The sequence below is a fragment of the Phoxinus phoxinus genome (genome assembly GCF_949152265.1).
Source record: "Phoxinus phoxinus genome assembly, chromosome: 24".
In the NCBI taxonomy this organism is placed as follows: Eukaryota; Metazoa; Chordata; class Actinopteri; order Cypriniformes; family Leuciscidae; genus Phoxinus; species Phoxinus phoxinus.
In genome coordinates, this window is record NC_136899.1 from 1,721,824 (window position 1) to 1,749,405 (window position 27,582).

Below are 27,582 nucleotides of genomic sequence, written 5' to 3' on the forward strand. Positions count from 1 at the left end.
TATCTATCTATCTATCTATCTATCTATCTATCTATCTATCTATCTATCTATCTATCTATCTATCCATCTATCCATCTATCCATCTATCTATTTAAAACACATTTTGATGGTAAAAATAGACACAAATAAATGCCACACAACACCAAGTCCACGCGTTTGCGTACAACCTTCCTTCTACTTCTCTCCCTAGCAGACTTTTGTGTTTTTACCCTTTAGACGGGAACGCGATGGTGGAGCGTTTTTAAGATTTCCACTCTGGAGGGTGGTTTCACTTTTTTGCGTTTTTAAGCCCCAAAAACGCCGTCGCCGTGTAAATGAAAGGCACATCCGATAAAATATTTTTACGTTTTCACCCGCGAGCGTTCTCGTGTAAACAGGGCCTGATAAAGTGAGTCGTACAAAACCTTTATTTTTAGTAAACTGTGTACACAAACAATGTTCTCAATGCTGGAGTTCATGTGTAGAGCCGCTGGTGACACTTCCAGCACAGCTTCATGTTGTCGAGCCGCATTAGTGTTTTAAAAACAGCGTGAAATAAAACAATAAAAATGTAAAACTTTTGATGCTATCATAGAAGTGCCCCATGCACTCCCATTCAAAAGGCATTTTGAGCTAAAACGAAAATACGGTCAATCTTAAAAGTGGCGTTTCCATCCTAATTATACTTTTGATATAAGATTCACATAGATTCACAAAAAGAGCCTAGGTTACCCTGTAATAGAACAGTACATGACATGTATAGAGCATTTAATGAGTTCATACTGAGATCTCTTTGATTGTCTTGAGCACAGATTGAGACATTATTGAGACTCTTGAATCTCTAGAGGAAACACACATGAGATTATAGGAGTCACACACATCTGAGAAGCTGAATCTTCATTTGCTCTCCATATAATCTCTTTAAGGTCTAGGAAAAAATTGTCTATGGAACAAGAAAACTGATTATTTTTTTATTTTTTTGGGAGGATTGTTGAAGCAACTTTGTCTGTTTTTCTTAACTCGTTCTACTTTATTCAGTCTTTTCATTATGTGCACTATTCTGACCAACTGTTGCTTCATGGCCATGTCTGAACCAGCGCAGTGGGCCAAATACGTCGAGTGAGTATCGTTCCCTTCTTCTTTCCCAGCGTTCCTGTCCTTCATCCTTATTCCTGTCTCCTAAACCTCTCTCTCTCTCAGTGTGTTGACCTCTGACCTCTGAAATGTGCCCTATTTGTTCTGATGTAAAGCTTTGCCAGGTGTTTGTTGGCTTGTCAACCTCGATTAGCAAGTAAGTTAAGGATCAGACTGACCCGGAGCCATGACGTCGATAACTGCTCCTCATAAACAAACATAAACCAGCATCAGAAACTTTAATTTAAGGGAATGTTGTCAACGGAATGTAAAATACATTTATAAAAGAAATGAAACATTCTCAAATTGGCCAATAATTCAAAAAAAAAGATATGTTAAAATCAATCTACAGTATCTATCTATCTATCTATCTATCTATCTATCTATCTATCTATCTATCTATCTATCTATCTAATGTATTTCTGTCCATCCATCCATCTTTCTTTCTTTCCAAGCATCCATCCTTCTTTCCATCCATCCATCCATCTTTCTATCTATCTTTCCAACCATCCATCCTTCCATCTTTCTATCTTTCCATCCATCCATCATCCATCCATCTTTCCATCCATCCATCTTTCTATCTATCTTTCCAACCATCCATCCTTCCATCTTTCTATCTTTCCAACCATCCATCCTTCCATCTTTCAATCTTTCCATCCATCCACCATCCATCCCTCCATCCATCCATCCATCCATCTTTCTATCTTTCCAACCATCCATCATCCATCCATCCATCTTTCTATCTTTCCAACCATCCATCCTTCCATCTTTCTATCTTTCCATCCATCCACCATCCATCCCTCCATCCATCCATCCCTCCATCTTTCTATCTTTCCAACCATCCATCCTTCCATCTTTCTATCTTTCCAACCATCCATCCTTCCATCTTTCTATCTTTCCACCCATCCATCTTTCTATCTTTCCATCCATCCACCATCCATCCCGACATCCATCCATCCATCCATCCATCTTTCTATCTTTCCAACCATCCATCATCCATCCATCCATCCATCCATCTTTCTATCTTTTCAACCATCCATCATCCATCTCTTTCCATCCATCCATCCATCCATCCATCCATCCATCCATCCATCCATCCATCCATCCATCCATCCATCCATCCATCCATCCATCCATCCATCTTTCTATCTTTCCATCCATCCATCCATCCATCCATCCATCCATCCATCCATCCATCCATCCATCCATCCATGATTTGATGTATTACCTGTAACTGTATCATTCTCTCTCTGCCTGTTGTTCAGCTCCTGTATCTCAGTGTTTCTCTGCTTGTCTGTTGTTTTGCGCGCTCATGTCTAGCTATCGGTGTAACCGCTGTCCGGTGTGTCTGTCAGTTGATCTGCTTGTCTGTCTCTCGGTTTGTGTGTCCATCATCTCCAGCTTCAGTAAAGGCCCCAGCAACCCCAGCAGAAGTCGGCCCATGCGTACGTACACCCCAGTGGATAGACCGGATTTATCCCATGTTTTCCCATGCAGCTCATACAGTTTGAGATGAATGTGACCTACAGTGTAAGTAACTGTAGGAAACGAGGCTTGTGCTTGTAGAGAAGCACGCAGACCTTTAATGAAGACCCCCCTCGTGACGTTCTGCACCGTGACGCGCCAATGAACCGAGCATCTGATATCTTCATGTGAAGAGGTGTTAAAGCATGGAGCATGCGACGACTACACCTGTGTCTGACGCGAGTGAAGTCGTACCTCTCAGCACGCTTTGAAGAGATTTACACATCAAATACAGTCACGTCACATACAATGACCACAGAAAGTATCAGAACCAGTTTGAACACTTTAATCACACTTGTACGTTTGTGAATGTCTTTGCTATACAGGTGAAACTGGAAAAATGAGAATATGGTGCAAAAGTTCATTTATTTCAGTAATTCAACTTAAAAGGTCAAACTAATATATTATATAGACTCATTACAATCAAAGTGAGATATTTCAAGCCTTTATTTGTTATAATTTTGATGATTATTTCTTATGAAAACCCCAAATTCAAAATTAGAATATTGTGAAAAGGTTTTCATAGCTGTGTTATTATAATTATAACAAATAAAGGCTTGAAATATCTCACTTTGCATGTAATGAGTCTATATAATATATTAGTTTCAACTTGTAAGTTGAATCACTGAAATAAATGAACTTTTGCACCGTTATTCAAATTTTTCGAGTTTTACCTGTATATAGGGCCTAAAATTAAAGGAATAATTCACTTAAAATACTGTCACTTTAAATTCTGTCATGATTTACTCGCCCTCAAGTTGTTTCAAACCTGTAAATATTTATTTCTTCTGCTGAACACAAAAGAAGATATTTTAAGGTAACCAAACAGTTAATGGACCCCATCTACTTCCTTAGTAGGGATACAAATACTATTGAAGTCAATGGGGTCCATCAACTGTTTGGTTTCTTTAAAATATCTTCTTTTGTGTTCAGCAGAAGAAATAAATATTTACAGGTTTGAAACAACTTGAGGGCGAGTAAATCATGACAGAATTTAAAGTGACAGTATTTTAAGTGAATTATTCCTTTAACACTTGTCAAGCGACGTTGGCGAGTCGCCAGTTTTTCTGAATTCTAACAATGCGATGTTCTGAGAACAATGTGAGCGATGCTCGGGTCAGTCAACGGGCCAGCTTGCACAGAAACCCGTGTCTCAGACAGACTTCTTACACTTGAACGGACATAGTCACACAAATTTATGTCAAACAATGGCAGTCTGGCAGAGTATCCTAGTAAACACAGTTGTTTATGGCTTGAGTGGACATAAACAGTTGATAGAGACAACACATGTGTGTCAGTGTCAGTGTATTGGATCCATGCATTCACTCTTAAAGTGACAGCAGCCTAATATTCCTGAATCTGTCTGTGATTTAATGTTAATCAAAAGGACAAAGAAAAAAATCACTCACTGCTCTTGACTGAATACATTTTAATAAGTTTCACTTATTAGTGAAGACTATCCAGTGTTATTTTACATTTGATTACTTCATTCAATGTCTCTACCTGAAAACTACCATTGCATGTCTTATAATGTTTTAAAGTTATATCAGTTAGGCAAGTAGTTTTATCTGTGGTATCTAACATTTTGGTGCCATACATTTGGTGTTTAATGGCGGTAAAAATGATTTATGTCCGATAAAGTCACCGGCCATTGGCAAAAAGTTAATTCTTCATATAATATTTTATTTTCAGCTTTATTCCAATTAATCAATGCTATTTAAATGTCACTTAGATATTTGTATTTTTTAAATTATATATTTTTAATTAATTAGCAATTAATAGTTAACAATAACAAAACAGCTATATAGAGTATGTGCGAATGTAAACATTAAATAAATAACGCATGGATCGATATATTGCTGTATAATCCAATGACATTCATATATATTTCAAAAGTGTAGCTAAAATGTGTAAATACATTGTGCGGCCACTGTATGCATACAGGAATATTGAGCATCTCACGGACAGGCCCAGACGGGAATCTACAGTCTTTTTCTGCATCTTCCGCACTGAATTCGGAGAAAAATCTATGGAATTCTTGGATTCACACAATATATAGAAAATCCAACTAAGAATGCTTCTCTTTTATTGGTAGCATAAATTAATTAATCAAAATATGTTAGAAATGAGAAGCAGACGTGCAGAGCTTTGTGCAGGAAAGCCGATCCAATTCTTCGGAACTTTCTTCGGAATTCTGTAGAACTTTTGAATTCTGTAGAACTTTTTTCGGAATTCTGTAGAACTTTCTTCGGAATTCTGTAGATCGGAATTCTGTAGAACTTTCTTTGGAATTCTGTAGAACTTTCTTCGGAAATCTGTAGATCGGAATTCTGTAGAACTTTTTTCGGAATTCTGTAGAACTTTCTTTGGAATTCTGTGGAACTTTCTTCGGAATTCTGTAGAACTTTCTTCGGAATTCTGTAGAACTTTCTTTGGAATTCTGTAGAACTTTCTTCGGAAATCTGTAGATCGGAATTCTGTAGAACTTTTTTCGGAATTCTGTAGAACTTTCTTTGGAATTCTGTAGAACTTTCTTCGGAATTCTGTAGAACTTTTTTCGGAATTCTGTAGAACTTTCTTCGGAATTCTGTAGAACTTTCTTCGGAATTCTGTAGAACTTTCTTTGGAATTCTGTGGTTGTAGATTCCGTGTGGGTCTGAATGAAAGTGATGCGAATTTAAAAAAATGCACGTTTACAAATGTGATGAGAGGTATGATGATACAAACCGAAATGAGATTTGACTCACGAATACTCTGAGCCGAGTGAAACTGAGGATAAATATGAACATAGGAATAAACCAGCTTTGCACTTCAGAATGCTGCATCCTTCATCTCTCGGCTGGAGGGTCTCTCGCTCTGATGGTCAAAGTGACGCGCTGGATTTCAATGGCCATTCTTGACTTGATGACCACCAGTTCATCAAGCTTCGACTTGTCATTCATGTCACAGGGGCTGCTGGACCGTGAATGTGCTTCACACGTGTGTGTGTGTGTGTGTCCTGTGTCCGTCATGATCTCTCTGTGTGGGGATTTCTTCCATTCCTCACAGTTTGAAATCCTGTCCATCCTTTCGTTCTCTCTTCCGCCCAGGTACACGTTCACTGGCATTTACACCTTCGAGTCGTTGATAAAAATCCTGGCGCGGGGTTTCTGCATCGGACCCTTCACCTTCCTGAGGGACCCGTGGAACTGGCTGGACTTCAGCGTCATTGTTATGGCGTAAGTTATTATTTTAATGCATTTTGTCAAATAAATGACCTCTTTGACCCCTCCATGTGCAAGTCACCCTAAAAACAAAGAGAGATATTATTAATTTCACTTAAATCACTATACAGGCGAAACTAGAAAAATGAGAATATGGTGCAAAAGTTCATTTATTTCAGTAATTCAACTTAAAATGTGAAACTAATATATTATATAGACTCATTACATGCAAAGTGAGATATTTCAAGCCTTTATTTGTTATAATTGTGATGATTATGGCTTACAGCTTATGAAAACCTTTTCACAATATTCTAATTTTGAATTTGGGGTTTTCATAAGCCATAATCATCAAAATTATAACAAATAAAGGTTTGAAATATCTCACTTTGCATGTAATGAGTCTATATAATATATTAGTTTCACATTTTAACTTTTGCACCATATAAATTTTTTTCCAGTTTCACTTGTATTATCAAAACATCAAAATAGACATTAGCACAGCACTACACTATTTATTATACATATAAGTTGTAAATAAAAGTATGGTTAAAAAAACTATTTCAGTCTTTCACGTTTAATTCGATGATTATTCGTGAGATTTATATTCAAAATTGCTTAAAGTAAATTCTACACCAAATGTTTGTCAGTGTTTGATTTTGCTCTTGATTAGACCCTAAAAACATAAAGAACAATTTTTTTGAGAGATAAATAATTATTTATATGTTTAATTCAGGATGGTTTAAATCAGAAAATAGACATTACCACATTATTGCACTGTAAAAATATTTTCCAATGTTTTAAATAAAACAAAGATTATTAAAGTATGTTTAAAATATACTATTTTAGTCTTACCTCAAAATGTAATGTTCAATTCAATGCTATTTGCCGTTTTGTTGTAATTATTTGTGAGATTTCTTTTTTTAATTGTTAAGTGTATAATTTTACACTGGATTAGACCCTAAAAACAAAAAGAAAATAGTATTTTTTTACTGTATTATGTAATTATTGCACTTAAAAAAAAGTATTTAGTCATTTTGTACGTTGTAAATAAAAATGATTGGAGAACGTTTTACAGGAAAATACTATTTCAGTCTTTCTACATCAAAATTTTACATTTAAGTAAATTGCTGTTTCATTGAAATTATTCGTGAAATAACTTTTAAAATAGTTTTAAAGTAATTCCTACTCTAATTTTTATTTTCAGTGTTCGGCTACTCTGGATTAGACCCTAAAAAAAATATTTTTTATTTTATTAAATTCCATATATTATCTACAAATAGACTAGATTATGATTTTCCATTACCGTAATAACGATTGGCTGCTTGTAGGACGCAGAGCAACAGAGATAATAATGAAACTATAAACGCTGCTGTTGTTATTTTCTATAGGCTGTAATAATCTAATCTCAACCGCTTGACCCGCCAATGATAGAACTGAGGAAGAAAAGACGTCCATATTTGTGATTAATTGTTATGAGGGGTTGCGTGTAGAGGAGCGCGAGCACTTACCCCGTCCTTGACCCGAATCCCAAAACACACGTCGCCATGGCAACTGAGGTGAGCGTGGATGTGGACTGATTCCCGGGAGTCGAGCATCATATCGATGTGTCACTGAGTGCCGTTCACATCCAATAATATCATTCTCACCTCAGGTACTGACTTGTTCACTTAAAAAGAACATTTAAAATATGAAATATCCTGGGGAATAAACTTTTAAAGATGCCTATGCATGGAGAGAAATAGTAAAAGTTATTTTTTTATATTGTTTTTAGTCTTATAGAAGGCTTTAGAATAATTATGGAGCATATGTATATATATATAGTGCATATTTTATGAACATTTATTGTAAATATAATGAATATGGAGCATATATATGTGTATATATAGTGCATATTTTATGAACATTTATTGTAAATATAATGAATATGGAGCATACGTATGTATATATATATAGTGCATATTTTATGAACATTTATTGTAAATATAATGAATATGGAGCATACGTATGTATATATATATAGTGCATATTTTTATGAACATTTATTGTAAATATAATTACTGTAAAATACAGATCAAAACTTGATCAAAAGTGCCAGTAAAGACATTTATAATGTTACAAAAGATTCTATTTAGAATAAATGCTGTTCTTTTGAACTTTCTATTCATCAAAAGTCCTGAAACATAAAAATCTATCACGGTTTCCACAAAAATATGTGTTTTCAACATTGATAATAATCATAAATGTAATTTTTTGAGCATCAAATCATCATATTAGAATGATTTCTGGAGTAATAATGCTAAAAATTCAGCTTTGATCACAGGAATAAATTAAACTTTACTATATATTCACATAAAAAACTGATGATTTACATTATAATCACTATTTTACTGTATTTTTGATCAAATAAATGCAGCCTTGGTGAGCAGAAGAGTCTTTAAAAAACTCAAAAACACTAAAATGAAATGGTATTATTTTAGCGTATGTCTCAGCGTCTCAGTGACTCTCACAGTGATGAAGTGCTTATTTCTCGCCGCTCTTTATGGCTTTATTCCTCAAGCTTTAACAGGCCCGTTGTCCTTGAACCGGGAGTCTGGCGCCGTCACACGGACCCTCAGGCTCGACCGCCGCAATAAGTCACGCTTGTATTGGGATGTTGACTTCATTAAACCCAGACGGATAAAAAATAAACACTTACTGCCGAATACCAGGTTTCTATAGAAACATATCAGCCGTGGTCAAGCGTGATCATATTTTAATGTGAGATAGTGTATCTTGAATACCAGCAGCTCAATGTACAGTAATTGAATCTGGTTATTGATCAGAGAGGATTCAATTTGATATGGAAACAAAGCCGTCAACGTTATACGACTTCATCCCGTCTCTCAAATCAAGGCAGATGCTAAATCTGTGCCGACTTAAAGGGACAGTTCACCCAAAAATACAAACGCTGCTAAAAAGTTCCATATTTTTCTGTCTTGTTTTACAGTACAAATATCTAAACATCCTTAAATCAAGATACATTTACTGGAGAAGCAAAACGACCCAAGAAAAGTCATAAATAAAATATTTATCCAAATTAAGTGTTTTTGTTTGAAACAAGAACAAATAATAAGCATTTTTTTCTTATTTTCTGACCCATTTGGTTGATATTTGTTCAGCAAAATACATTAATTAAAAAAATATATATATTTTAAAATTAAAGAATCCAAAATAAAACACTTACTACAAAAGATGAAATATATAGATAGATTTTTTATTTTTTTAAATATATTTTATTGCTGTATGTCATGTGATATCAGAGAACTGTGAACATGCAAATTTAATTATTTTAAATTAATTAAATTATTTTAAAATAAAAGCAATGAAAAATAAAACACTTACTACGAAAGATGAAATATATATATATATATTTTAATTTAAATGTTTTATTCCTGCATGTCATGTGATATCAGAGAACTGTGAACATGAAAATGTGTTGCTAAATTCTTGAAATATTAACTTAAAATCTTTTATATTTTATATATTTTTTTTAGCTCAAAGGTCACAAGTCTGGAAATCCCTGAAAGCTTTCTGTGAATTTATGTTGCTTATTTTGCTAAATTACTTTATGGTTCTGTTCATGAGAGCATCATCAATATTCACTTTGATTGTATCGAAAATAATAAATCAGCAAAAAAAAAAGAAAAGAAAAGAAAAGTGTTCCACAGAAAGAACTAAAGCCATTTAGATTAAAACAAAAAAACAAAACAAAATATTTAAAATAATTTTCTTAAACAATTCTTTGGGTGAACTATTCCTTCCTTAAACATTTTTTTTTTTTTTGATAAACTATTTCTCTAAGGGAGTAAAAATGTGCAACATCATATGAAGTTGTTTAGTTTTCCTGACGCTTTAATTTTCTCCCTTTTTTTTTCCTGTCTTCCAGTTGTTTGTCCCTTTATCCATATAACTGTAATTTGATTCTGCAGGTTTCTAACTGAATTTATAAAAGTAGGCAATCTGCAAGCTCTCCGAACGTTCAGGGTCCTCCGCGCTTTGAAAACTATTTCCGTAATTCCAGGTAAGACGTTCCTGAATCTGTGCGCAAGGAAAACAGTTTAGTGTGTTGCTCTCTGTCCAAGTCCAATAGCAAAAAAAATACTCAGGAGTTTCCTGCATCCGGTTCTTCCCGCGTTGTGTTCTCCAGTCATCTCTCTCCCAGCTCCTGACACTTCCCAGCATTCCTGCTTCATTCTCCGCTGTGTTGTTGTTTGCCTGTTGTTGGTGTTGTTGTCATTGTCTGTGCTCCAATTCTCGCTTATTGCAGATATGTTACTGAGTTTGTGGACCTGGGCAATGTCTCAGCGTTACGGACATTCAGGGTTCTGCGAGCACTGAAAACTATCTCAGTCATCCCAGGTGAGAGGCCGACGAACGCCACGGCCTGCAGTGCTAATGGATGACCCGAGCATTTCCAAAACACTCTTGGAAACATGCGGAATGTAGAAAATGAGACTTTTGCGATGGGCGAAAACTGAAACCAGCCTGTTTAGCCGCTTTAAGTGGACAAAACCTCTAAAACCATCAGACCAGACCATTTTTTGTCTCGTTTTCCAGTTCAAATATCTTTACATTCTTAAAGTCCCCCTGTAGTCAATGATGTATCACTTTAAACTAATCTTTCATCACCAAAATCACATATTTAAAAAATGTTTCCTTGAAATTTCCTTGCCTTACAATATCTTGAATGTAACTCGACACCCTTGCCTCATTTAGTATGCGTGGTTCTATGAATATGCAAATGAGCCCCGCCTCCACTCACTCACTCACTCAGAGATCCACTGGTTGACGATCACACGTTGATCTGATTGGTCAAGGTAGTGTGTGACGTCAGAAACACCAGCGATTTCACACCGTGTTTTTGAGACTGTCTTTGGTTCACTGCAGTTTTAAGCAGAAACTTTAAGTCCTTATGGAATAAATGAATGGAAATAATGCTAACGGAACCGACGCCAGGCGATGTTGCTCAGTTAAAGCTGTTAACATTAGACACATTAGAGGACACACACACACACACACACACACACGGTTCGAGTTACCGTTACCTGTCAGCGCTGGGTTCAGTTAGCTCACCCTAAGAGTCTCATTGCACCGTGGTGGTTGACATGTTAAAGGCATGGGTAGATGTAGAGGAACATGACTTTGCATGGTGAGCCAATGAGCCGACGCTTCTTATGGAATCAGAAATACAGTTATACAAATTAAAAGTTAAAAACACACACACACACACACACACACACATATATATGCTTACAAGTGAAACTGGAAAACTTAGAATATGGTGCAAAAGTTCATTTATTTCAGTAATTCAACTTAAAAGGTGAAACTAATATATTATATAGACTCATTACATGCAAAGTGAGATATTTCAAGCCTTTATTTGTTATAATTTTGATGCTTATGGCTTATGAAAAGCCCAAATTCAAAATTAGAATATTGTGAGAAGTTTTTCATAAGCTGTAAGCCATAATCATCAAAATGATAACAAATAAAGGCTTGAAATATCTCACTTTGCATGTAATGAGTCTATATAATATATTAGTTTCACCTTTTAAGTTGAATTACTGAAATGAACTTTTGCACCATATTTAAATTTTTCGAGTTTCACATTTATAAAATAAATATGCATGTAAATTCCGCATGAAAAGTTCAGGTTTTGGTTCCACAGAAGCGTATGTTTTGTACTGTCACATTTTGTGTGCTTCCCGCACCCACAAATGTTTGTGAAGACAGACCTAGATGTGCCGTGCTGTGCTTGTGTGGTTAATGTGTGTGTTTGATGCATTAATGATGTGACCCAGGGTTTGGCAACATTCAGAACTGTGTTCGTTTGATTTCAATTGGCAACAATTTACTGGAAGTTGAATTTGAATTTGATTGGGAAGAAATACTGAATTGCAATGGGAAAAAAAATCAAAACAATCACAAAAAAGATTTTTGTAACAGTAATAATTACATGGTTACACTTTATATTACGGTGTTACAGTGTAAATTTAAGTATTTAAGTGTATTAATAATTTACACATGTACTTACTATAGGGTTAGGATTAGGGTTTGGTTTAGGGTTAGTTGCATGTAATTATGCATAATTTATGAAAATGTAACAGTGAAATAGTTAAAACATTTTTATCAATATATTATTTTCATATTCTAGAGTATTTGCACATTTTTCAACATTTAAAAAAAAATATATGTATACATTTTTACACTCTTTCAGCTTAATAATTTAAATATGTATTAGACTAAAAAAGTATAGGTGACATGACAAATATTTAAAGAAAATAATACCAATATATTTTTAAATATTATTATTGTTATTAATAATTTGTATTTAAATTATACAGTTTTCATGTCACCCACACCTTTTCAACTTAATGTTAAAAATATTAATTCTACATGTACTATATAATAATAATAATATATATTTTCTGAACGTTATGTATTATATATATAGACGCTTCTGAATTTTATTTGCTTTCTCAATTCAAATTCAGTCTGAATTTAATAGTCATGCTCAATCCAATTCTGAATGGTGCTCAACCCTGATCTAATGAAGTGACAATTGCTTTGATTTGATCAACTCCAGATTAAAATAAGTGCAAATGAGCACATTAAGACTCAATACAGCCTCGCTGAGAGCGTCGGTCAGCTTCTGATGTGCTGTGTCTCTCGCCCAGGCCTGAAGACCATCGTCGGCGCGCTGATTCAGTCGGTGAAGAAGCTGGCGGACGTCATGATCCTCACGGTCTTCTGTCTCAGTGTGTTCGCTCTCATCGGCCTGCAGCTCTTCATGGGGAACCTGCGTCAGAAGTGTGTTCGCAGCACCACACACTGTCTCAACACCACCTTACCTTCATACAACAACAGCACTTTCTTCTGCAATAACAGAACCTGGCCCTCGCTGGAGGACTTTAACAATAATGAAGGTCAGTGAAGCTCAAACATGGACTTCCACAAGTAGATCATCTGCATCTAAAGCCCTGTATGACGCTATAGAGTCTCCTTTATTTATATAGCGCTTTTTATAATACAGATTGTATCAAAAGCAGCTTCACAGTAATAACATGAAAATAATACAACAAAGTTTGTTTCTAGAAGAAAATTGCGTCATCGTCATCATCTACCTTGATTAAGGCAGATCAATAATATTGTTGAATGTTAAATGTCTCCAACTAAGCAAGCCAAAAGCCAAGGCGACAGCGGCAAGGAACCAAAACTCCATCAGTGACAGAATGGAGAAAAAAACCTCTCCTCTGGCCAACAAGCGAACAGTGTATGATTATGATTATGATTCGGGCAGAATTACAGGTCAGAAATCAGAGTGGATCAGAACATTAAGGGCCCTATCTTGCACCCAGCGCAATTTACTTAGTACACCAACGCATGTGTCATTCCTATTTTGCACCCGCGCACAGCGGACTTTACCTCCACAGACGCACGTCGCTAAATTAGGGAATGAACTTGCGCTCGGGGGGGGGGGCGGTTCAGTGTAAAGAGGAGTGTGTTCCGGCGCAAACGTTCCCTGGTGATATTTTCCAGTTTTAGAAAGCAATTGCGCCACTGACCAGGAGAAACCCAGTCTAAAGACAGCGGCGTTGCGCGTTAGTGATATGCTATTTTAAGGGGCGCATGCTTGGCCATTATGTAGCGTGTGAACTCGCATACACTTTGATTCTCTAATATAAACAGACGCAGCAGTTTTCATTTTTGCAAATCATACATTATTACAAGGAAAAATATTAACACACGAGGGAAATCATTGTTGTGTTCGTGAAGATGTGAAAAAATCTATCTAGATAAAAAAAAAAATAATCTAGATTAGGCGACACATTTACCCAAATTATTATCCGCCTGTTTAACCGAAGCTAATTTGTGTGGTTTCTCCCATCATCCCCAATGTCACTTCTCTGTGTTTTACGTCCCTGATGAGAGCGCCGGTCTCCTCGGCTGTGAACCGCTCCTGGTGCGCGCCGGCAAACCCGCCGTTATAATAGCGATCCGACGTGGAACAAGCGTGCCGGCTCTTAAAGGGAATGTGAGAGGATGCTCTGATTGGTTTATTTCACGTTACGCCCAAACCACACCTATGAGTAATGAAGCGACTTCAGACCAACACATTTTAGATTTGCTTCGGGCGCAAGAGTCGTTTATCCCACCGGTATAATAGCCCTCAGAGTATTTATCCAGTTCCATCTGGTTGGAGGTCGGAGTCATCACTCCGGTGTGGAGACGGGTTTGTTGAGGATCAGTGCCGATGGCTGTCATGTCGATGAGGCTGGCACTTCAGGGATGCGTTGTGGACGTGTCCGGGCGCAGGTCCACCGTCTGATCCGGATCCGGCTGACTTCAGAAAACCTCGGAATCAATAGAAAGACTAACATTAGAGTAGATGCCATTCTTCTTATGATGTAACGAGTACATCGGGTGTTATAGGAAGTTATATTTCATTTTATTTCAATTTATTTACTTTTTTTATAATAGCTTTAATTTTTGTATTTCAGTGTTCATTTTAATTTTAATCTAAGATCTAGTAATTTTGGTGTTTGCTTTTTTGTTATTTATTTATTTTTCAATCTTAATGAGCTTTAATTTGTTTAGTTATTTTTCTTTTAGAACTTCAACTTAAAATTCTAATTCTTTAAAATATTTTTTTTTCTTTATTTTTTTGTTCATACCATTAAAAGGTAGATTTGGTCTAATTAATTAGGATAAGTAAGTCCTTGACTAACTGCTAGTTAAGAGTTAAGACTCTTCACATGATGGCTATGTTTATGCATCTGGCCCGTGGTTACATAATCATACTTGTTAGCTACTTACAATTAGATGTGATACAATAAATACTTCAGACATAGTCAACAAGAGATTACCAGTTGACTAAATGACCTGAATGAACCCTGCAGCCTCTGTCACATTGATCACATATTGTAATATGAAGCATGTTGATCATAATTCTGCAGTTAAATGACTAGAGTCAGAAGAGTCGACGTCTAAGACGAGATTCAGTCTTATTTTGGGTTGGTCTCATTTCATTAGAATAGCAATTAGGACAGAGCTGGCACTCGATAAGTTGACCTGCAGAACGCAGATGTAGGACACAGACAGAAATAGACAAGACTTTCTCCTGATGTGCTTCGTCATGGTGTTCATGGTCCAAAACACAGAACCAAAACACTCCTGCTGAGTTTAAAACACTTTACAACCACTGTTACTGGAGTTTGAAAGGTCTGATGGACTCGATGCTCCTACACTGCAAAATATTCATCAAAGTTAAGTGAGTTTAAAACAAGAAAGTACAGGTGAAACTCAACATTTGAGTTCATTTATTTCAGTAATTCAACTTAAAAGGAGAAACTAATATATTATAAAATTACAATTTTGAATTTGGGGTTTTCATAAGCTGTAAGCCATAATCATCACAAATAAAGGCTTGAAATATCTCACTTTGCATGTAATGAGTCTATATAATATATTAGTTTCACCTTTTAAGTTGAATTACTGAAATAAATAAACTTTTGCACCATATTCAAATTTTCGAGTCTCATCTGTGTATTGACCAATGGGGTCAAGAAAATAATCTTAAATCAAGGGGAGGCTAGTTTATTATTATGACTCAATTGGCAGATATATAGTATAAAATAAAAAACATTAAACAAGATTTTATCCGAAGTCACTTCTTAGGTAAATGCATCTTGATTTAAGAATGTTTAAATATCTGTACTGAAAACCAGACGCAAATACTGAGGAAGAAAAGCATTTTTTGCAGTGTATCGGCTCAAATTTCATGACTCGATTTGATTTTGATCCAAAAGCTTGCGATTCTGATATTGGTTCATTTGGATATACCGGTACTTTATATCAGGTACAGATTTAAAAATATATATTTTATAAAATTTGTATTGTATAATTTTTTTTTTTACATTTTAGCAAATTTAATTGTATTAATTGTATAGATTTATACAAAATAAATCAAATGATTTGTATATAAACATATAATACATTTTTATTGACATAAATATATTTTTACTCCAGTTAGTTTTTTGAAATACAAACGTTGTTTCGTAAACACTTGTTTTCATAACAAAATCCCGACCTCAAGTTTTTGATTCCCAACCCCAATATAAAACTGATCAATTTTGAAAGCTGATACTTTGTTTCATATCAAAACCATGAAAGCACAAAGTGTATTGTGGTTATCCGATGTCAGACGCTACAAAAATGTTTAGTTCGTTCATGAACTAAAAAATTATGTCACGCAGGTGTTGGAGTAATAACTTCTTTTAATGAATCTGTTTGAGATCGAATTAACGCTAGATGTTTTGATATAAATTACAGACATGATGCATCTGGGGACTATTTCTCATTTTTCTCAGTTATTTTGCTTTATTTCCAGATGCACTCTTCAAATCTCTTGACAAACTAAAAGACGTAAATTACATTTGTATGTATTCTAAATAAAAGACACAGATTGTACTGAATATCATCTTGCTTATTTGTCTCAAGATAAGATTTAATGATGAGTCCACATGTCATGCAAACAAGAAACTCTTCTTCTAACCACAGGTCGAGATCTGTCGCTCACACACACAACCCTGCGATGCTGTTTGCGAATGTTCATTGTAACGATGGTTTCGGGAAACACACACTCGTTGAACTGCTGATAACGACGGAACTTGCGCGACAATAGTTGGCTATCGATGCTTTCGGGAATTGTTTTGAAACACACCCCTGATGTATAATCAGAAGCACGTTGTTAGCGATCAAACCCGATAACCTTGCGCTCCGGACAGTTAAGGTTAAGCTGGAGCACAGAATGCCGACAGCTGGACGGGAAGATCGGGATTCGGGACGTCTGCCAAACACGAGCGCTAGCGTTCCCGTCGCCGGCGGCTCTCCGGCCTCGAGTGATGGCGCGAGTGAGTGAGAGACGGCAGGAGAATGACAGCAGATAAAATGGAGGCTGTTGTTCATGTAATCTCTCTTTAACTGGGAAAACACACACACATTCAGAGCAATGCAAAACAATGCTTGTCACAACACTTTCTGCTTTACACACACATGTATTGATTGCAATGCTGAGATGCATTTCAAACTCAATCTGTAGTAGTTCAGATGAAGTCAAAGTGAAGCTTTTAAGGGGCTGGTATGTTTTATATATGTAACTATCCAATTATGTAATTTATAATTTATAATTTAAGACTCTGAATCAGAGCTGGATTTTTCAAGCACGAAAACAATGGCAGGTTTTGAATCTCCAGTACAGTGACGGCATTGAAAAATTTAATAATAAATGTCTTTATTAATAATAAATCTTTATCTGTGAATGCTGTTACTTTAATTTTTTATTTTTCGGTCGATCAAAATTTTTTTTTTTCAAATATTGTTTTCATTGTAATTTAAATTTTGTTTCTATATTTGCTTGTAAATTGTTTTTCTTTCTTTTTTTGTTTTTCTTTTGAAGTTGACCGAAATAAACTGTAACTAACTAATTGAGATTCCATTAAAAAAACAAACAAACTGTATTTTTGAGGGATGCAATCAGTCATAATCTGCAGCATTTGCCTTCTTTTAATAAATTTTTTTTTATTTTGTTCATTCTTCCAGATAATTACTTCAAAGTGGAAGGAGCCAAAGACGCCTTAATATGTGGGAATGCAAGTGATGCTGGGTAAGTTTGATGTGCTTATGTATCTAATGTGTTGTGATTGAATTGCACAAGACACTCGAGGTCGTGGCACAGTTATTTTACCGCGGTATTTTACGTAATTAACGATGGTTGTTCATTAAGTTGTTCTGTATCTTTCAGCATTCCTTCTGATGTTCATTCATGTTTATTTGGTGCTATAATTAGTAGTAAAGAGGAAAAGATGATCGGTTCACAAGCCGCTAATGCAAAAGACAGTGATGTTAAAACAGCAAATTCAGTGTACAGATGATTGATGAAGCGTACATATATATACTGGACAAATTAACAAATTAACCCAGAATATGAACTTAAAATGCAAAGTTTGACCATTTTCCCATTGAAAACCATTATACAAAATGCCTGGGCTCATCCGCTTGCCTATATAATATATAGTGTGCATCATCTATAAGGTTTATACTGAATTTAATCTTTTGATATCACGTTCTTAATACATTAAGGCGTTTTTCACATTGATTTTGAGTGATTGAAATACTGCATTATGAATCACAAGTGCCCAAAACTTGCAGTTCGTTCACATATCTTCATTTTTCTTCTTTTGAGAGGTGACCTAAAATGGTTTGTGGATTTAAACAGATGGTAGATTGTGAGTGAAAGCTATTAATGCAATGTTTGGTGTTCACTACTGTATTTCAAACGTGGCTCAGCCAATCAGAATTTGGGGGCGGAGCTAGCCGTGCTCTTAAAGTGACACTAACATTTTTGGATGTCCAAACTACATTTGCAAAAGTCAGCTTACGTGTAACGGCTGCTATAAAAGGGCATAACGGATCTAACGGAGGCAGTCAGTGTTGAGTCTGACTAAAGTAAATATAGTTGTGTCTCTGAAGTGTCTGACTCAGCAGAACTGCATGTACATGTACAGTCTGAGTCAGTGGCCTTGATTAACTCGCATTCAGACGCCAATGAAGCCCTCGAATCAAGAGGAAGGTGTTTGTGTGAACTGGCCCCGAGCTGCTTCTTTCATCATATGTGACCCTGGACCACAAAACCAGTCACATGGGTACGTTTTTTTAAAATTGAGAGTTATACATCATCTGAAAGCTGAATAAATAATCTCTCTATTGATGTGTGGTTTGTTAGGATAGGACAATATTTGGTCGAGACACAACTATTGAAAATCTGGAATCTGAGGAGCAAAAAAATCTAAACATTGAGAAAATCTCCTTTAAAGTTGTGCATTTATGTTCACGATTGTGCTGCATTCACTCACAAAAATACATGTTTTATATATTTACGGTAGGAAATTTACTAAATATCTTCATGGAACATGATCTTAATATCCTAATGATTTTTGCCATAAAGGAAAAATTTATAATTTTGACCCATATAATGTATAGTTGCTATTGCCACAGATATACCCGTGCGGCTCCAGACTGGGTTTGGGATCCAGGGTCAGATATTTAGTCAAATGAATCCCCTGTATTATGTACAAAATCGAGTTGTCGGAAATACTGGTTAACCTTGGATATATATTTTTTTAAATGTTGTGACAATTTCTCATTTAGGGTTTTTAACATGTCTGCATAGTTTTGACTCTTTGAGATGTTGTGGAATGCAAGTACAAAATTTCTGAAGATTTTGATTTTCACCGGTCAATTTGACCCACAAATTCATGGTTAACCGCTGAAAAATTGTATGCATTTTTTAAGTCAGTTTCTCAAATACTCTCAGAGGGTATTTACATTTACATTTATGCATTTGGCAGATACTTTTATCCCAAAAAAATGAACACTGTGTTGAAGGCGTACACTTTTATGAGTTCAAGAATGTTCATTTCTCTGGGAATCGAACTCATGATTTTTGGCGTTACTTCAGGAAAGCAAACAAAAATCAAACAAAAGAAATGTAAAATCAAACAAAATCTAAATAGTTAAAAAAAAACTGTTTATAATATTCATTTTTTTTTAAACAAATGGTTAAAAAATAGTTTTAAAAATAATTTTATCTCATGTTTATTTTTGCTGTAAGGTGTGATAAGTATTAATAATGAAAGATTTTTTTGTATTTACCTGATTTTCGTGAATTGTATTAAATCCATTTAGGGTCAATTTGATATTCGACATAAAAATCATACCCATAATTCAAACATAATGTGGACACACACACAAAAAAAAGGGTTTTATCACTCAGTAATTGCTAGTAAATTTCCACAAACATTCACAAAGAAACAGAAACTGAATTAAATTTACCATTTTGAAGTAGAAAGACTGAAATAGTATTGTAAAACACTCCAATAATCTTTGTTTAATTTACAACTTCGGAAAATAATTTGTATTGTGTAGTTAAAATGAAATGTATAAAGCAAGAATCTGTATATCCTTCTACACAGTACTGAATAAATATAATAATCCCACTATGATGGACACCTAGTGTGAATATCTGAGGAATGCCAGCGCTCATGTTTGCTGATTGTATATGAGTGTGTGAGAGCGCATGGCAGCTGGCCGTATATTACCGCATTAAAGCGTCTTCTCTTGAGGGATTTGTACAGTATGTGCTCACGGTCATATCTCTACTTACATAAACTCTCCCCGCGGGAACCTCAAGAACTCGCTGATAAACATCGTGCCGTCTTTGGTCTCTTACACCGTGTCTGAAGAAAATGAGTCTTTGTCAGTTCAAAACTCACCAATATTGCGGGTATGTGCGTTGATATTTGACTTTTTTAGCAAGTAAAAGGCCTTTTAGTATTATTATACAAGCTCATGTCTTTCTGCTGGGAAATTAGATTTTTATCAAGTAAGCATAATAATAACTTTGATATTGTTATTAATATGTGACTCTGGACCACAAAACCAGTCTTATGGGTATTTAAAAAAAAATTGAGATTAATATATCACATGAAAGCTGAATAAATAATCTCTCCATTGATGTGTGGTTTGTTAGGATAGGACAATATTTGGTCGAGACACAACTATTGAAAATCTGGAATCTGAGGAGCAAAAAAATCTAAACATTGAGAAAATCTCCTTTAAAGTTGTGCATTTATGTTCACGATTGTGCTGCATTCACTCACAAAAATACATGTTTTATATATTTACGGTAGGACATTTACTAAATATCTTCATGGAACATGATCTTAATATCCTCATGATTTTTGGCATAAAAGAAAAATGAATAATTTTGACCCATATAATGTATAGTTGGCTATTGCCACAGATATACCAGTGCGGCTCCAGACTGGGTTTGTGATCCAGGGTCCCATGTTTTAACTGGACTGAAGCAACTTTGGTTTACTTGATTATCTGACAGAAGTCTGAAATATGATCATCAGGCTTTTGAGGAAGGTTTATTAGTTCATCTGTCAATCATCATTGTGTTGCATTGCATTAAATGTTTTAAAACTACAGAGATTTGATAATAAACAAAGCATTTAAATATCGTCTTACTTAGACATTATTGGCAGAGACGACTGATATTTAAATTATTTTACTGTATGTCATAAAGATCTCATTGATTTACAGAGTTTTTGTTTATAGAAATATCAGCATCTGCACCAAATTGCATATTTTTGCTTAGTTTGGGCCTCTGAATAAAACTGAGCTTTTTCCCCCTCCATATTCTCACTATATGAGCCATAAAAGCTTGACGAAATATAACACAAAACATAAAAAGCATATGCAATGCATGACCCTGGACCACAAACCCAGTCTGGAGCCGCACGGGTATATCCGTGGCAATAGCCAACTATACATTATATGGGTCAAAATTATACATTTTTCTTTTATGCCAAAAAGCATTAGGATATTAAGATAATGGTCCATGAAGATATTTAGTAAATGTCCTACCGTAAATATATAAAACATGTATTTCTGTGAGTGAATGCAGCACAATCGTGAACATAAATGCACAACTTTAAAGGAGATTTTCTCAATGTTTACATTTTTTTGCTCCTCAGATTCCAGATTTACAATAGTTGTGTCTCGACCAAATATTGTCCTATCCTAACACACCACACATCAATGGAAAGCTCATGTATAAATCTCAAAAGTTTTGTGGTCCAGGGTCACAATTGTGTTTGATAAAAAAAAAAAAGGTTCAACAAACTATTCCATTAAAAACATTTTTTTTTCTAACTATTATGTCAGACTTTAAAGGGTTAAACTCCACTAATAAAAAAGTTACAAATACCATACAAATATTCATTAAAACTCCTATGTTTTGTTCCATTTAACTTTGAGAGAAAGTAGTCAGCAAGAATAAAAAGACAGAGAATAGTCAGACTTTAATGGACCTTAAAGTCATTATAAAGTCACTGAATCGTTATCCCTCGGATGCTTCTAGGATTTCACTCGTCGGCTGCCGATGTTTCGAGACTCTGCCACATGTTCTGTCTAAGCGTCTGGAAAGTCCTCCGTCGCCGGCAGTGCGAGAATCAAATGGATAAAACATTATCTTAAAAGCGAGTGCTAATCGATAACATGATATTTCAAAATCCAGAGTATTTTTGCAGTGGAACGTATTGAAGATGTGATGGAAAGTGCACGTTGTTCTCTTTGAGTTATTGGGCCGCGGTTGTGAAGGTCTCGCTGCCTAATGGGCCGTTGCTGTGAATTACGACGTGGCCTGTAGATGTTGATTGTAACATCTGGCCGAAGCCAGAAACAGACAAAGGACAAATCCGTCTGTCTTCCGCAGTGATAAAGGCCTCAAACAAACGCGTGTCCCCTGATAAAGCAGCCCGTGGAGACTGAGAAGCGGTTGTCTATAGGTGTAATACAGGCCTGTTAAACAGATTGCGGTTTACGAGGGTCAAAAACAGAAGCTCCTAAAGAAGATTCATCAGTGTTCAGCTCGGTCAAGCTAGTTACTTATAAAGAGTTAAAGCGGTGGTATAATGCCCTTTACAAGATATAAAATAAGTCTCTGATGTCCCCAGAGTGTGTGTGTGAAGTTGAAGCTCAAAATACCCCACAGATATTTTTATATCGCATGTTAAAGTTGTCACTTTTTGAGGGACGCATCGTTTTTTTGTGTCTGTTCCTTTAAATGCAAATGAGCTGCTGCTCCCGGCACAGGGGGCGGAGCTTCAAGAGCTTGTGTTCTTTTACCTCACACACACACACACACATGCACTGAAGATATATCAAAAACTTTTAGCCTTTTATGTTCAAACCGGAGTCAGAAAGATGGAGAGACTCAAGAAGAAGTGACAACATGTAGAAGAACAGGACATTCTGAATGGTTAGTTGGTGAATTTATGTAGATTATGTGTAGTTATCTTCTAGTCAATGGCATATTCTGTCTTGATAATCTATAAATCGTGTCCCGGGGGCGGGGTTTATGTAAATTCTAGGGTTGGTGATGTCACTAACCCGGGAGGAATGTCGTGTAGTTCCTACCAGCCGTTTGATGTAGTTCTTAAAAAGCGATTTCTTTAATCTCCCTTTGCTCTGAACTTTGAGCGTTGTAACTTTGCAGATGTTGGTTATGATCAAACAGCAACATTACACACTAACTACAGTAAGAAAACACAACATTACACACTAACTACAGTTAGAAAACACAACATTACACACTAACTACAGTAAGAAAAGTCAAATCATATTCAACCAACACTTTAAGAATGTTTAGATATTTGTACTGGAAAATAAGACAATAATAAATGTGCAGCTGTTCACGAATGAAGACGTATTGATTCAGATTTTGAACTAGTTGATCTACATAAACATCTGAACGAACTGATACTATATAGTAGGTCCTACATTTGGTTTAAAACTTGCATTGCGACCGTTCTGTATAGTATGAATGTGTGAGGTTAAAATTCATAGTAGATAGTAAAGTGTCCATCATATGCACACTTCAGAAAGTACTCTGTCTTCTCTTTTATGAGTGCTGTGAACTTATACATATTGTTTTTTTGCCTATAATAATAGTCATATTAATTTCCCAGTGCTTCCTTTTAGAGAAAAGAGCGTTTGAACATCCGCACACACACACACTGAGTTTTCTGACACCAAATCTGTTTCGAAAACAACTGAGCGCCTCACATCATGGACAAATGTAGTGATATAATATCTGATAATACACAGTATTAGTTTCTATTGTTAGTAATACAAAACGGATGTAAGTGTTATATAATATGCTAATGGTGGTATATCAATATTTTTGTAGCATGTAATCGTTGACCTTCATCTTCGCTCCCAAACACTGGCCACTCAAACTTGATTTTCTCACTCAGTGATTTTCTTGAAACTCCAAACATCTGGATTGAAATGCCGTCTCGTGTGTCGGATTAATTATAGGGTGTTGGTGGACATTCATTAAAACAAGAGTCAATTAATAAACCGTGATTATATTTTAACAACGCTATATTTGACCTTAATGATACTTACTGAGAGAGGTCACTCACATGGAGCTGAAGGTTTACTCAGAATAGCGCAGTAATATGAACCAAAGCTAACAGACCAACAGCTTAATGGCTTTTTAATGGTCAGATTTGTTAGTCGACAAAAACGTTAATTTGCAGCATCATCTGCATCTCATTTTACTTTACACACACACACACACACACACACACACACACACACACACACACACACACACACACTCTCTCTCTCTCTCTCTCGCTCTCTCTCTCTAAAAATTACAGTAATTCAGTAATTCAACTTAAAGGGGACATATCATGCTAAATCCACTTTTTTAGGCCTTAAATGCATTTTGTTGTATATTTGGAGTGTTTAGAAGTACAGAAAAGTTGAAATTAGTCTCTTCAGGTGCTTCGTTGATATCTTTATATTCTGTTTTGGTCATTTTTTGAACAATAACGTCACAGTTTTTGCAGCGGAACTGCCAAATAATGACATCGACTCCCGGCCCGACACTTAGAGCAATCCGCCATTTTTATTCATTATTTATGAATCAATGACACATAGGTTATTATAACCGTAATTAAACTAAACTATAGGCTACCTGTTCCAACGCCATACAGCATATATTCTCTGACTCTGGGCATTATTGTCCGAGTCGAAATGAACACCGTTACTGTGAGTTTCTGTTTTGATATTATCATCTTTCCGTGAGTTGAGATTGTTCACTGAGCGCGAGCTGGTTAGGCTCCGCCCCCTGTGCCGTGAACCAGCAGCTCATTAGCATTTAAAGGAGACACACTAAACGGTGCATTTTTTAACTTTTTAAAACGGAGCCCCAAAAAAGTGACATTTTAAACATGCTGTAAAAAATTATCTGTGAGGTATTTTGAGCTAAAACTTCACACACACACTCTGGGGACATCAGAGACTTATATTTCATCTTGTGAAAAGGGGCATAATAGGTCCCCTTTAAAACCTTTTCACAATATTCTAATTTTGAATTTTGGGTTTTCATAAGCTGTAAACCATAATCATCAAAATTATAACAAATAAAGGCTTGAAATATCTCACTTTGCATGTAATGAGTCTATATAATATATTAGTTTCACCTTTTAAGTTGAATTACTGAAATAAATGAACTTTTGCACAGTATTCAAATTTCTCGAGTTTCACCTGTGTATATAGGCTATATAATTTATTGTAGTGTATGTGTATATATATATATATATATATATATATATATATATGAATAAATAATACAAATATGGCCTATATACACTAATGTTTGAGAAAAGCACATGTGTTTTTGCTCTGAAAGAGACGATCTTGTTATCAATATGATTAATATCTCCATGTGTAGGTCGTACAGCACATGGCTTTATTCGAAGCCGCTGTTCTTCATGTCAGTGTGTTTGTTTCCCTTGTTCGTTTATTTCCCTCGGGGATCAATTAAGTCAATTAATCCAGCGGTCTTATTTTAGCCATTGTTAGTGTGCAGCACAGCTCTCTGGTCACCTCGTGAACCTGGATGGAAACCTGAGTTGAAGGCTGACGGCGTTTTAAAAGCGCTCACCTCGTTTCACCTCGTCTCTCTCGCTCCGCTGAAGTGTGTGTGTGTGTGTTCTCCACTCGCTCTCTCCGTGAGGAGAGAACTGGGTTTCTGATATCCTCCTTTAGCTCTGGACAATTTCTCGAAAGAAAAGTTTAAAAAACTGAATGTTCTTAGTTGGTCCTGGTATCTGGTAGGGTGGGATGATATTGCAAAAAACATTATATATCAATATTTTCAGCCTTATGCCAATATTTCAAATATATATATTTGATAATGCTCTTAAAATGCTTCTTTTCTGTCAACCGTTAATATTTACAGTGTCTCTAGGAGGTTTAACAGCCAAATAAGAAGTACATTCAAATCATTATGATATTATCAATTTTGCTTGCTTTTATATTTCCAGCAATATAATCATGAAAAAAAATAATGTGTCATTTTTATATCATTCTAGTTTATGGTCACATCGAGAAGATTATATCCATATCCAAAAGGCATACAACTAAAAATAAATAAAAATAATAATATTTATATTATAATATGAATCATAATATAATAAAAATAATAATAAAAAAAAAATATATATATATATATATATATATATATATATTCATATTATATAATACTATATATTATAATTTTAATCATAATATATTATAAGATCATTCAATATATGAAAAATTACACACACACACATTTACATTTATTTATTGATTTATTTATATGTTTATATAAAAAACTTTGATATCGCCCAATCCACAATAAGTAATTTAAATCAGAAAACTGTTTATTCAGGGATGATCATCATCCAAAAGTGGCATCAACCAACCACAAGCCCTGATCATCTTACTTTCCCTAAACATCTCAGCATCATCTTCATACAATAAAGCCTCAGTGTCTCGTCACCCGAGCTCTCGTCGTTACTGTATTCTGTTATAGTGATACGTTTAATCTTGCCCGTGTCAATCCGGTTGATCAGATCTGCCACATGATCCCGGCAGAAGCATTCAGAGATCAGAATCCCAAAGGAAGTAACCTTGAGTACATCTTGGCTCATAACAACATAACAGTGATTCAAGCAGGGCAGCGATACAGAAACAACACACAGGTCTTCATGTTGGTTTGAGTCCACGTCTTTCTCGGGACCCTAACAGGGCAGAGGGACTCTCTAGCGCCCGAAATAGACCATGTTAAAATGCTTTGTGTCCCCGCAATGCGATCCCAGCTGCCAGTGTGCTGAGAGGGGCTACGCTGACAAATTCTCCAAGTGACTCTGTGCTGGAGCTCAATGACAGCGGCAGAACGACTACAACAATATAGATGATCAGTGATGGAGCCGATTACAAGAATCAGCGGCAGATTCTGCTCTCGTTTCCCTCTCGACCTAAATGTTGATTTTAAAACTATAATAAAATAATAATGATCAAATATTGACAAAAATACTGTTGATTTTAAAAGCATTATGATTTTGTGTTGTTTTTAAAACCACAATGAAATAATATTTACTCAATACTGATTTTTAAAAAAATTATAACTGAACCATCAGTTGTCTATCACTTTTTTTCTGATGTAGTTTGCTGTAAATAGTAGTGTGTGTCGGAGAGCACGTTCTGGCATCGTGTGCCACACGAGAAAGGAAACCGCGGTTGATATCAGTGTGTCTGGGGTTCGAGGGCCCCTGTCCAGATCGAAATGAAGTGGGGCCCGTCCATTAGCACGTCCTTCAGGGACACGGCGAGGTGTGTGAGTGCGATAGCGCCCGTCACCCGCACCCTCACACTTCCAGCATGCCAGTCGCTGAGAGCCAGTCGCCGCCTGCCCGAAGGGAACGAGACTGGTGAAAGACGGGCACAGACTCGATCCACCGGCGCCACCAGCCTCTCACTAATATTTTTTATGAATATTAGTCATATCACTGCAAAAAATGCTTTTCTTACTTAGTATTTTTGTCTTGTTTCCAGTCCAAATATCTAAAAATTCTTAAATCAAGCTGCATTTACTAGATAAGTAGAATGACATAAGATATTATGTCCGGTTTTCTGGTGGAATTAATACAAAATTAAGTGAGTTGATGCTTAAAAAATGCCAAATTATCTGCCAATGGGGTAAAACAAGTAAACTTAATTCAAACAGAAACAA

At 35.6% G+C, this 27,582-nt stretch overlaps 1 protein-coding gene across 1 annotated transcript in view; it reads left to right on the forward strand.

The window, feature by feature from the left end:
- scn5lab (sodium channel, voltage gated, type V-like, alpha b) overlaps positions 1–27,582 on the forward strand; it is a 164,169-nt gene that overhangs the window by 40,777 nt on the left and 95,810 nt on the right. The window contains exons 4-8 of the mRNA XM_079602016.1: positions 1,018–1,098; positions 5,727–5,855; positions 10,147–10,238; positions 12,557–12,805; positions 17,481–17,544. Coding sequence (XP_079458142.1) covers positions 1,018–1,098; positions 5,727–5,855; positions 10,147–10,238; positions 12,557–12,805; positions 17,481–17,544 — 615 coding nt within the window. The remainder of the gene's footprint in view (positions 1–1,017; positions 1,099–5,726; positions 5,856–10,146; positions 10,239–12,556; positions 12,806–17,480; positions 17,545–27,582) is intronic.